This window comes from Sinocyclocheilus anshuiensis, unplaced genomic scaffold, assembly GCF_001515605.1.
Source record: "Sinocyclocheilus anshuiensis isolate Anshui unplaced genomic scaffold, SAMN03320099.WGS_v1.1 scaffold103, whole genome shotgun sequence".
NCBI lineage: Eukaryota > Metazoa > Chordata > Actinopteri > Cypriniformes > Cyprinidae > Sinocyclocheilus > Sinocyclocheilus anshuiensis.
Window position 1 is genome coordinate 76467 of NW_015548201.1, and position 13357 is coordinate 89823.

Consider the following 13357-nt stretch of genomic DNA (forward strand, 5'->3'; position numbering starts at 1 on the left):
GGGGGTCTGAATACTTTCCGTACCCACTGTATATATATATATATATATATACATGTAAATATTTAAATATATACATGCATGTGTGTGTACTTATATATACATATAAATATACACAGTACACACACATATGTGACGCTGGACCACAAAACCAGTCATAAGGGTCAATTTTTTCGAAATTGAGATTTATACATCACCTGAAAGCTAAATAAAAGCTATAAATAATCTTTCCATTGATTTATGGTTTGTTAGGATAGGACAATATTTGGCCGAGAGACAACTATTTGAAAACCTGGAATCTGAGGTTGCAAAAAAATCAAAATCCTGAGAAAATCGCCTTTAAAGTTGTCCAAATGAAGTTCTTAGCAATCTACTTAAATTGCCATAATATTTCACAATATTACTGTTTATTGTATTTAAAATGTTTTTTTTGATAAATGCAAAATTATGTTTGTGTAAGATTTTTTTTCTTGTTTGGATAGATGTTTCGATATTTAAGTAAAATTGTTTGGCTTTCCTCTTATGACAACGAAAGAAAACATTTTGAATGTTTATTATTCATTGGGTTTGATAAGATTCATCTTGCGACTCTTGATTCACCGTTCAGTAAAAACTACGACTAAAAATCTATAATTTTTGCTATAGGAATTTAGAGGTACAATTGCAGATCAACCTGACTTTGATGCGGGCAGTGATGCAGAGGCCCTCTATAATGCCATGAAAGGCTTTGGTGAGTGTCAGGACTTCTCAACTATAGATATTTAATATGAAGCCAGTGACTGCTATGATATGTCCATATAATCTCTGTTGTGTCACAGGAAGTGACAAGGAAGCCATCTTAGAGCTGATTACCTCGCGAAGCAATGCTCAGAGGCAGGAGATCCGTGCTGCCTACAAATCACAATATGGGAAGGTACTGGAAAATCTCCAGCAAACATTCAATAAATGGAGAAAAGGCTTATAGAACAAAATGTGCTATATCAAAAATACATTATTTGACAGGATTTAATTGATGATCTGAAATACGAGCTGACAGGGAAGTTTGAACGTCTGATTGTGGGTTTGATGAGACCTCCAGCCTATCATGATGCCAAAGAAATCAAGGATGCCATTAAGGTATGTAAGAATCTAGATGCTTTGAGAATTTGAGACTTTCAGTTTAAATGTGCAATGCTTGGCTGATTGCACTGAAATGTACTATTCAAATGCATGGCCTGCACAGATAATTGTATTCAGATAGATGTGTTATGCTGTAGTATTTCATTTCAGTATTTTCTGAAAATATTTTGAATTGAATGATTATATTCAATATAATAACAAAATGGCTACAGGATTTGTGATCTATACAATATTTATCTGTCAATCAGCTATGTCAATCGGCTATATTCTCTGTTATTTACTGCATGTTTTGTCCTGTGAATCTGTTTTGCTGTTGCTATCATTAGGATACGGTAAGTGATTTTCCTTATTGAATTAAATGGTGATAGTTAGGCCAGTTCTTTAGGGACTGTTAACCATTTTATCATCTATATGGCTGTGAAAATGAAAAAGGATTCAGCCAATCAGGACGTCAGTAATAGAAAACAGGGAAAAATGGCTGACAATACCTTTGGAAAAGAAATAGATTTTTACACATTTAATATTTATTAATCACAAATGTAGAAACTGCTTTGTTTCAATTCTTAATGTTGAGTTTACACTTAAATTGCTGTTTATTGCAGATTTTAACTGCTTCCTGCAAATGCCTTGTTACCATAAGAGACTGCAGGGTTTGAAAAATGTTTACTAACACTGTCCTATATGACAAAATACTCTTCTCTCATTTGAAGACATATTCAATGTTGTACTGTAATTTCTCTATGCCATTTCAGTAAATGCACTCATATCCCTCTAAATAATTATACTAGCTGACTGTACATTATCCTCTACAAATAGATTTTCAAATTAAAGAGACAGAGTATGTGATTTGTGCTCAGTAATTGACCTTCTTGCTGTGCTTTAAAGGGAGCAGGAACAGATGAGAAATGTTTGATTGAAATTCTCACTTCAAGAACCAATGAGCAGATTCATAATCTGGTGGCAGCATACAAAGATGGTGAGTTTTTTTTTACAAACGTTAACAAGAAACCAACTGAGGCAAAGCCTGACTCTGCGATTGTTCATAGCATATGGCAGAGACCTTGAAGAGGATGTTATAGGGGACACATCTGGACATTTTAAGAAGATGCTGATTGTTTTGCTTCAGGTGAGTCATATATTAGATATTTGTTTTACAATACAGTTTAGTGACAAATGTTATGCGTGTGTGTATGTTTAATAATGGTGATTGTCCTGTTTCTCAGGGGACCAGAGAGGAAGATGATGTTGTTAGTGAAGACCTCGTGGAGCAAGATGCTCAAGTGAGTGTGAATATTAAAATATTAGACTTAGGACTACACTGTAAAAAATTCATGTGAAATCTACAGGAATTTACTGTGTTTGTTCACAGGAAATTACTGTATACTAGTTCACAGTAGAATACCGTAGTTTCAGTCAAAATTGCAGTAATGTAAGAAGTACTGTGAGTGTCACAGTAACCAGCAATGTCTTGCAGAAAATCACAGTAATTTCCAATGTATTGTAGAAAACACAATAACTAATTATGTACTGTAGAAAATCACAGTAATTACCAATGTATTGTAGAAAATACAACAAGCAATTATGTACTGTAGAAAATTACAGTAACCAACAATGTGCTGTAAAAAAATAATGGATATTATTTATATCCAGCTTAGTTTTCACAAGAGAGCGGGTGCGACTATTTGTAACTTGAATGTGTTTGGCTTCTGGTGTCTTTCGCTTCCAGTTATTTTACCTGTTCAAAAACAGCCCATTATACTGCTTCATACAAACTTTTAATTATTATCATATTATTTTAACTTCAGTATCATAATCATAAATTAACCCCAGAACGTGATTTCACCGTACTGCCATACACTAGGGTTTTCTGAAACCCAGCCACTGGGATAGAGAAGGAAAACATAGTAGCCTACACTGGCAGCTGGGTTTCCAGCCAATGACTGCATTTAATTTGACCTCACTGTAATTCAATTACATTTTAGGTTTGAATAGAGAATACAGGAAGCAAATGTATTCTTTAATAAAAAAATAAATTAAAAAAAGACCAGAAGGTCATCAAGATTTTACTGTTTTCATTTATCATTCTTCACATCTAGCAATAAGAATGATAAATGAAGCTTGTTATAATGATGAGCAGTTAACTGTGACTGTTGATAAATTAATATTTATATTTAAATCGTGCAACATGCATTATTTATTTCATATTCATTTGTATTTTTTATTTGGGCTGAACCAATATAACTATACAGCATATTTAAATTGTGCAACATGCATTATTTATTTCATATTCATTTTTATTTTTTTTATTAATTTGGGCTGAACCAATATAACTAAACAGCAATGGAACCTGTCGGTACCGATAGTCTAGTGGTTAGCGCACTGACATATAGTGCAACTGTGTCTCTGGCGACCTGTGTTCGATTCCTGACTTAAGGTCCTTTGCCGATCACGTTCCCCACCAATCGCTACACTGTCCTGTGTAATAAGCACAAAAAAACCAAAAGGTTGCACTTACAAATTAGTGAGTTTTACTTTACAGGTACATGGTTGCTACTGTAAATGAAAACAGCGAAAATATGGTTATTTCTTCTACAGTAAGTTACTTGTCACTAGCTGCCAGTTAATTACTGTAGTTCTTTTCTACAGTAAGTTACTTGTCACTTGCTGCCAGTAAATTACTGTAGTTCTTTTCTACAGTAAGTTACTTGTCACTTGCTGCCAGTAAATTACTGTAGTTCTTTTCTACAGTAAGTTACTTGTCACTTGCTGCCAGTAAATTACTGTAGTTCTTTTCTACAGTAAGTTACTTGTCTCTTGCTGCGGGTTAATTACTGTGCTTTTTATATACTAAGTTACTTGTCACTTGCTGCCAGTTAATTACTGTGAATTTCACAGTCAGTTTCTTACAGTGTAGCTATAAAATACAATCTGTTTCAAACATTCACTGGATAAATTATACTACAAATCAATATTATGTTGATTCTGATTGGTCTGTTGTGACATTCTCTGGTCAAATGTTTTTTTTTACAATGAGTGTATAACTCTGCGGCCTCTTTCTTCCCACATAAAGAAAATAAAACTTAAAGGTGCAAAAGGTGATTGTCTTCAGAAACATATTCTATGCTTATTTACCTATTTATTTGACTCTTTAGTGCATAAAGGATACAGGAAATCTATGCAGTATAATAACATACCCTACCATGCAACATAGCTAGTGTGTTTTTGACCTCCTGACTTGCATCTTGAAAGAATGATTGTGTTTAATCTCACTGTAGGACCTGTATGACGCAGGAGAGGCACAGTGGGGCACAGATGAGGCCAAATTCATCATGCTGCTGGGAAACCGAAGTGTGACCCATTTGCAGTTGGGTATGAGAACCACAGCCACACACTGGACACAGAGATTTCTGCTGACTAACACCCCTCCTCCACTACACAATCTCTCTTCTGTGTCTGTAGCCCTCCTCACTGCACTACCGATTAGATTTGACCATCAGGTTGCTGCTTTTAAAATCTGAAAGAGAGTGTGTAATTCAACAAACAAAACCATTGTGCAATGACCTAATTGTGATTATGCAAGATGCACCACTGTGCAATATCATGATTGTTAATGAATTTAGATTATTAATGGTTAAAATTAATTGCAATATTCGGATTACCCAATGTAACATGGATAAATTCTGTGTGACGTAACAGCAAATGTATGATTGTGCTTTTCAGTATTTGATGAATACCAGAAAATTGCTGAGAACTCCATTGAGGACAGTATTAAGAGTGAGCTCTCCGGAGACTTTGAAAGACTGATGTTGGCTGTTGGTAAGCTTTGGCACCATGCAATCAATACCTGAGAACTCACTGCTGCATTTTCTCTAAGATCTGCTTTTTTCTTTATCTCCCATAGTTCAGTGCATCAGAAGTAAGCCCATGTACTTCGCCAAACGCCTTTACAAATCCATGAAGGTAGTGTTACCTGTTATAATGAATTGTAATGGAGTAAAATTGCTTTTATCAATACATTGTCATTTTCCCCATCTGTCTGCAGGGCCTGGGCACAGCTGATAACACTCTGATCCGCATTATGGTCTCCCGCTCTGAAATTGACATGCTGGACATCAGAGAGTGCTTCAGACTGCGCTATGAGAAATCTCTGTACAATATGATCCAGGTGCAAACACATCAAAATCCAGACTTTTCTTCATTCTCTCAGCGCGTTATGTGCATTACATTTATCATTGTTTGAAATCATTTCCAATAGTGAAGCTTTTCTCCCTGACCTTATAAATGCATTTGTCATTTGTTATGTAGTTACATAGGAAATATGGTTTATTTATGTGGTAGGTGCATTCTTACATTGATGGCTCATATTTTAAATGTTACCCACAGTGTACACATTGCGTGTGTTTGTAAATAAAATAGTAAACAATATATTCTGCCATGTGTCAACAGGATGATACATCTGGGGAGTACAAGCGCACCCTGCTGAACCTGTGTGGAGGAGATGATGAGTAAGCATTTTTAAGGGTCTTAAATTGTGTCATTTTATTACATTTGAAAAATCCTAGCTTTATATGCAGAGATAACTATAAGTGAGCCATTCAAAGGCCGATTCCTCTTAAAAACTTAAATGGATAGTTCACCCAAAAATGAAAATTAATTACGCACCCTCATGGCGAGCTCTTGGATTTCATCAAAAATATCTTAATTTGTGTTCTGAAGATGAATGAAGGTCTTATGGGTTGGAAGAACATGAGAGTGAGTAATTAATGACAGAATTTGCATTTTTGGGTGAACTATCCCTTTAAGTAATTATTTTCTAAAATTGTATTTAATGATTTTAGTAGTGCAGGAATCAGAAACTTCACCTTTTAACTTTGAGTCTTGGCTTAAAGAGTCTTTAAATCAGTGTTGCAGTAACTATGAACATTCAGTAGAGAGAGCCATTGGTCCATCATTAAACAGGACAACATATAGTATCCACAGTTTTGAATATTTAGAAACAAGACATGAGTTTTTATATATGCTTTCTTTAAATGTTCTTTTAATGCACGCTACCATTCAAAAGTTTGAGGTCAGTACATTTTTATGGTTTTCTTATGTTAGTCTCTTATGCTCACCAAGGCTACATTTATTTGATGAAACATACAGTAAAACAGTAATATTGTGAAATATTATTACAATTAAATTTTCCATTTAAATAGAAAATGTAATTTATTCCTGGCACAGCTAAATTTTTAGCATCCATTACTCCAATCTTCAGTGTCACATGACATCATTCTAATCATTCTAAACATCATTCATTTAGTGCTCAAGAAACATTTCTTATTATTGATAAATAGAAAGTTCAATAGAACAGCAATAATTTGAAATAGAAATCTTTTGTAACATTATAAATGTCTTTTTTGATCGATTTAATGCATCCTTGCTGACCCCAAACTTTCAAACAGTGGTGTATTTATGTACTGTACCTCCATAACATACTTTATTATATCATTTAGATGTTCTTGCAGATTTCAGTAAACCAGGGCCAGAGATCAAGAATTGAAGCTATTTTGTTTTTGTCAAGCCCTCAATCCACACATTGTTATTTTGTCAGCACAAAAGACTAAAGAGCTGTTTGTTTCTCAGTATTGCAGGGGAGTTCTTCCCAGAGGCTGCACAGATTGCCTACAAGATGTGGGAAATCAGCGCCATGACCAAAGTCCAGGTTGGAGACCCCCACGTTTTCTCTCAGCGGCATGCATCGTATTACTCTCTGCTCCGGCCAAGCTAGAGTTGATAACTGTGTCATGCACCCTAAACATACAGCGGAGCTTTTGTCTGTGCACAGATAGCATCTGAATGCCACTCGGTTTGCTAATCAGAGTCTTGATTTGCTGCCAGTTCCTGTGACACTTTCCCAGTCACTCCATCCCACAGATCTCAGTGTGTCCGTATGTGTGCTTGTGCTACTGATGTGATGTTGCTGTTAATCAGTTTTACAAATATGCACTTATAGATCAATGTTAAAGAGTGTGCCTGTCTTTTTTAATTTGTAAGTGTATCATGTTGTCTTTCCTATCCATCACTAGTTAAGAGGAACTGTGCGACCATATCAAAATTTTGACCCTGCAAGTGATGCTCAAGCTCTGAGAAAAGCAATGAAGGGATTTGGTGCGTAAAAACACAGTATGTTATGGTTAATAGAATGCATTAGCCAAAGATACTAAGAACTGCAAATGTAATATATGATTTCCTGTTATTTTTCAGGAACTGATGAAGATACTATTATTGACATTGTGACGCACAGGAGCAATGCACAGAGACAGGAGATCAGACAGACCTTTAAATCTCTTTTGGGAAGGGTACGACACAGTCCTGCCTAGTTTTGTTCCCAGTTGAACAGAATGCATTACTGTGGTTACTGTAAATGTGTGTGCATTTGGTATTTTGCTGATTTATAAAGTTGTTTTCCATCAGGAGCTCATGGCTGACCTAAAATCAGAACTGTCCAAAAACCTCGAAAGACTCATCCTGGGTCTCATGATGACTCCAGCAGAGTTTGACGCTAAGATGATGAAGAAAGCCATGGAGGTACAGAGAATAAAATTGTAACGGCACAATGGAACCAAACAGAAATCTTATTTGAGTCATAGAAAAGGCTGTTTCATCATTTAAGCAGATCGACCTGCTTTTGCTATTAACCTCTGTGCTCGTTTGTTAACTGGGGGTCAGTGACCTGTCCAAACAAGAGCAGAGGTGATAGTCTCTTTTTACAAGGACTGTTTGCTTTCATGTTGTTTCACTGGGTTAGTAAAGAAATGAAGTTAAAAGCAATATTTTAGTGATATGCATATGAGTTTACACATAATAATCTAAAGCAATTTGGTATGAAATACCATGTTTATGCTTAAATAGATTAATTAATTTTTTTTTAAATAGGGCGCAGGAACCGATGAACATTCATTGATTGAGATCCTGGTCACCAGGAGCAACCAGGAGATTCAGGAGATGTGCTCTGCCTATCAGAATGGTAAATAAAAACCTTGCTGTATATTTAATAATGCACTGTCCAGCAGGCGGCGCCATTTATTTAGGCTAATCAGAGAAAAAAAATCTGTGTAATGGGGCATTTACTACAATTTGAAGAATCATTTATTTACAGGTCTCTGTATCACTGTATGTCTACCCATATATATTAATTTTCCTTTGCATAGCCTATAAAAAAAGTTTGGAGGATGCCATCGTATCAGATACATCTGGGCAATTCAAACGGATCCTGATATCTTTGGCACAGGTACATCTACACAGTTCTTGCTTCCAAACACTGACTCACAGTTCATACTTTGTGCTTTATAAACTCATATTTTACTTTAATCTGATGGTGTTTGTCAGGGAGCCCGTGAGGAGGGTCCAGTAGACATGGCCAGGGCCTTGGAGGATGCCCAAGTAAGTGTGAAAAACTTATAAAAAACTATGTCAACTTTTGTCTTTTGTTTACCAAGTATAAAGGAAATGCCAGAGAATTATCATAAGATTTAGTTTTTCTCTACAATGTAAGGTGCTGGCAGATGCATGCAATGCAGACTCCGGTGACATGGAGGACAAGTTCATGAGCATTCTGTGCACCAGGAGTTTTCCTCACCTGAGGAGAGGTAATGCAGACACATGTTTGCTACTGGTACACGTGCTAATACATGTTTTCATGAACGCTTCAGCCAACATTCACTATATCTCCTCCAGTGTTCCAGGAATTTGTGAGGTGCAGCAACAAAGATTTCGAACAGATCATAAAGAAGGAGATGTCAGGAGACTTTAAAAATGCCATGTTTGCTATTGGTAAGAACTTTGTCAGGACAATGACCAAGCATCAGGAAAAAAAAATGCTTATTTTATTTGATGACAAATTAATCTGAATTTGATTTTTTTTAATAATACAGGGGTCATATCATCATGAAATCAGAAATGAATTTGAGTTCAGCATACTATCAAAATTAGTTGTGATTGAATGATGAATTAAATTAAAATAATAAATTTAATTAAGTTTTAGTAAATTTTGTGATGTGCTTTTATCAGTTTTATATTTTTTATAGTTCTATTAGCTTTAATTTGTTTTTATTTAAGTTTTAGTAGTTTTTATAATTCATTAAACTTTAAATTAAAACTTATTTCAGTTAGTTTTTAGATTTTTAATTGAAGTCATCTAAAATTTTCTAATATTGAAGTTATCTAATATTTAATCATTTTCATCTAATATTTATATTTAAATTTATTTTAGCTTTATTTCAATTAACAAAACAATTTTTTTAAAGTTGTAGATTTAGTTTTAGTTAACAATAACAACACTTTGCCAGGGTAACAAATTTAATTTATATTTAATTTAATATTTAATTTAAGGCTGTGAGTGATAAAAGTACAGTTCATTCAATGGACTGTACTGTTGTTTAATAACATACCAATTGTTCATCTGAAGAAACATCTTTCTGAAAAAAAAAAACTTTCAGTAGACAAAAACACCATAAAACAGTTTTGAAAGTTGTGAAAACTACATGATCTAGGACCTTTATACAGTGTTCCTCTGTAAAGACTGTAGGTCTATCCTTCACAGCCTTGTTTTCATCCGCATTAAATTCAATATGGTGTCTAACCTGATTAAGGTTTATAACAAAGCTGCAGACATTGTATACATGCAGTAAAACTGCTACTCATTTTATATGCGAAGAGGTCATCTTAAAGTCTTAAAATTAAATGATGACTCTATTTTCTAACACAAAATCTTGACTAACGTTATAAGGTGTGTATGATATGACTCCTTTAACAATTACATTAGCAAGCAGTGACATTTCTGATCACGTTTTACATACAAAAAGATCATATGACTCCATTCATCTTAAAAAATAGCAATTACACGTGTATATTTTCCAGTGCGGAGTGTGAAGAATCAGCCATCCTACTTTGCTGACCGATTGTACAAAGCCATGAAGGTAAAAGTGCATTGTTATGTAATACACTTTCCTCAACATCTGTCTGTGAGCAGGAGGAACAATCTCAAACAGCTGATTTAGGCCAAGAACATGACATCAGTCAACTCAACGTGCCCATAGAACAAGAACAAATCACAACTCAGGTTTCTTTAATATCTTAATTTTTTCTCTTAGACAGCAATGATATGAAAGTGAGAACAAATGAAGATTTTTGTCACACACATTTCAATAATGTCTCAAACTCTGCTCAGATTTGATATGATACAAGCAAAAGTCAGAGATCTCAAAACTCAGACATTTGTCATGATTTTTCATCCTACTCTGACTCCTACTGTCTCATAAGAACAATCTGAGTTGATACTCAAATAAGCTCCTTAGCTGATCTCTGAGCAAAATCTTTACTCTGAGTGATGAATTACAGACACTGATTAAAATCATGCTTTACTGAGTAAGTCGCTCACTATGAACTGAAACTTGATTTATGGTCTTAGTTTTTGTGGACTGAACACACTTATGTAAAGCAACAGTCATGCAGAGCTCATCTGATGACGGCATATCTAAGCCAGCAATGGTTCTCAGGCTTGATTATGAGTCACAGGCCCAGTGATGAGCATCTGCACTATTGCTGATGCTTTGCTTCATAAGCATCGCACAGATCAGCGGTCAGGCCAGAGTTTCCTAAGTGCTGTGACTTTCCCTGCAGGGCCTGGGAACAGACGACAGGGCTCTTATCCGTATCATGGTGTCCCGCTCTGAGATTGACCTCTTCAACATCCGCAAAGAGTTCAAAGAAACCCATGACGCCACTTTGCATGAATTCATCCAGGTAGAAACGCTTGTTGTAAGTTGTGTGTTCCTTCTCATACATCCTGCATGCATTTGTGCATGTGTTACTGGTGCGATCAGACGAAAAGAGAGTTGTGTAGATATTGTGTTTTGTCTTACTGTAGGTGTTGCACATCCTCTTTTTGTTAAGTCGAGGGGAACAGAGTGTTTGGCAGGTTCCTGCGGTGTACTCGCTCAACTCAGCTGTTTAGGAATTTCCCCAGCATGCTTGACTTCCTCTCAGTGTGCTGATTCTGATTGGTGGAGAGAAAGGAGACAGGAAGTGTTCAGTAACAGGTCTATACTGGCTCTGTAGTCAAAACTCCCTTTAGAGATCAATAACAACAATAAATTATACATTTTATGCCATTTTTGGGCTTATTTTTTTCTATTAGTTGGGCCAGTAGGCAAATAAACCAACCGCAAAACAAGCTAATGCATAATTTAAATTCAAATCATATATATATATATATATATATATAAATCAAAAATAACAGCATGATTTATTTTTAGATGCTTGCAGATAAAGCATGCTGAGAACAAGTCTGTGTGTGTGTTTTTAAGGCGTGTGTGTCAAAAGATTTATTGTTTTGTAGAATTGTGTGGTTTCATAGCATTCTCATTCGCATTTTCAAGCATTATTTCCATGGAAATGCACTTTAGTCTATGAAGGAAGGAAAGTGATCTGTTGATCTCACTGCTCGTACAGTTATTATGAAAGTTTATACAAAATGCTCTGTAATTAAGTAATGCAGTGAATTTCATAATGGCTTAATATCATTATGCAACACCAAACTTCCACTGATATGATTACGATGTACGTTCACCAAGTTATTGGTTATGTTTTTATGCTTTATTCCAAAATGTTTGGTCTCACCAAATCATATAATTTTTTTTCAGGGTGACACATCAGGAGACTATCGTAAAACCCTTTTGATTATCTGTGGAGGTGAGGATTAGAACACTGTCTGTTGTCCTGGATCTGTCACATGATCTTCATGTCTAGTAACCAGTGCACTGTGTTCCCATTTGTTGTTTGGGAGATGCTAGTCAACATACAGTCTTTGTGCCCTCTGCTGCTGCTGCCATGCCTATGCCAAAGCTAATGAGTAATGACCTATGCAGAAGCCACACCTTGTCCTATTTTTTGAAGTCGTGCACTAAACACATTTTTTTTTAGAGTTAAAAGCACTTTTTATGGTGTTACCGTACTACTAGTGCTTTATTTGTTACCCAACATCCTGTTTAAATTGATCACCCCAGAAATAAAAGACGTGATCGTGTTTCAGTTTGTGTTGTTAAATGGTCACCAATGTTGTTGTTTTTTAATATCAAAAGTTGCTTCAAATCTAGTACAAAATGTGGTGATATGCTTCTGAACACAGTACCAAAATTGTTTATGATACAAAAGTCAACAAATAAAATTAATTACTATAGGTGCGGTCACAATTTATGTTGCTCAGCGAGTTTTCATAGGTGAAATCCAGTCATTTCCACATGATTAGGAATTTCGGTTCAGGGTAAAATATTCCCACATGTAGATTTTGCAACAGGTTTAAGTTGGTCACACAGATTACACTGTTGACAATAGACAATGGACCTTGTGACCACACCTTTAGTATTTTCATGAATTGCATAGGTTCATCGATTTGCACTATTATTATTATGATATGCTCTATAGGCTGAATAGGAAAACTGACCATTTAGTTTTTTAAGGCCCATTCTCTCCGTGGATGATAACTATAACAATAAAGATGTAGTTTTAAAAATTGTTCTGAATTTTAAAAGAATAAAGTTGAGTCCGCACCACAACTATAATGATAATGGCACAGAGGAAAGAAATTGTTGGAATCACTTTCAGAATGATTTTTCTCCCCAGCTGATGAACACTACAAACTTTGACAGCCAATCAGAATCTATCCTGCTTTCTCGAACATTTAATGCAACGGAACGTTGTGGACACTAATTTAGTTAACGTTATAGTTATAGTTTTTGGTGTGAACAGGCATTTAATGATGTAGCAGCCAATATTTCCCAAAACAAATTGTTAGCTCAGATCAAGTTTATGCCCACTTAAGGACAAATCTTATTTTTATGTAGAATGGGTCATGTATTCTTTTATTCTGTGTAGTTAGTGCAGGTGACAAATTAATTTTCCGTTGACAACAGAAGATACAGGAAAAACCTTTCCTACTTTTTAAAAGCTGGACAGTTTTGCTCTTCTACCTGTGCTTGATTATATAAGTAGTTGCATTTAATTATTTGCATTTGACATAGATTTTCTACTGATGTTCGTGACCCTTTGATCCAAAAAATGGAAACCACTGGCCTAAAACATCAAGTATTTCTTTCAGCAGAGGATGTTTTTCACGTCCTTATTTTCATTAGTGGTCTGAATAGCTGATTCACCCAGATCAGTCATTAACTTTATTTACATTACAGACGCACCACATTAG

At 35.2% G+C, this 13357-nt stretch overlaps 1 protein-coding gene across 4 annotated transcripts in view; it reads left to right on the forward strand.

Annotated features, from left to right (window-relative positions):
- LOC107653312 (annexin A6-like) overlaps positions 1-12675 on the forward strand; it is a 16067-nt gene extending 3392 nt beyond the window's left edge. Inside the window, exons 3-26 of one of the 4 annotated variants that reach the window (XM_016439989.1) lie at positions 643-727; positions 816-910; positions 1000-1113; positions 1443-1448; positions 2002-2092; positions 2163-2242; positions 2340-2396; positions 4392-4485; positions 4837-4932; positions 5018-5076; positions 5159-5281; positions 5563-5621; positions 6742-6820; positions 7185-7266; positions 7363-7457; positions 7573-7686; positions 8035-8125; positions 8310-8389; positions 8488-8541; positions 8654-8747; positions 8836-8931; positions 10018-10076; positions 10780-10917; positions 11802-12675. In XM_016439989.1, coding sequence (XP_016295475.1) covers positions 643-727; positions 816-910; positions 1000-1113; positions 1443-1448; positions 2002-2092; positions 2163-2242; positions 2340-2396; positions 4392-4485; positions 4837-4932; positions 5018-5076; positions 5159-5281; positions 5563-5621; positions 6742-6820; positions 7185-7266; positions 7363-7457; positions 7573-7686; positions 8035-8125; positions 8310-8389; positions 8488-8541; positions 8654-8747; positions 8836-8931; positions 10018-10076; positions 10780-10917; positions 11802-11861 — 2001 coding nt within the window. In that variant the 3' untranslated portion in view covers positions 11862-12675. The remainder of the gene's footprint in view (positions 1-642; positions 728-815; positions 911-999; positions 1114-1442; positions 1449-2001; positions 2093-2162; positions 2243-2339; positions 2397-4391; positions 4486-4836; positions 4933-5017; positions 5077-5158; positions 5282-5562; positions 5622-6741; positions 6821-7184; positions 7267-7362; positions 7458-7572; positions 7687-8034; positions 8126-8309; positions 8390-8487; positions 8542-8653; positions 8748-8835; positions 8932-10017; positions 10077-10779; positions 10918-11801) is intronic. The other 3 variants (XM_016439992.1, XM_016439990.1, XM_016439993.1) reach the window with 3 other exon arrangements.
- The last annotated feature ends 682 nt before the right edge of the window (positions 12676-13357 follow it).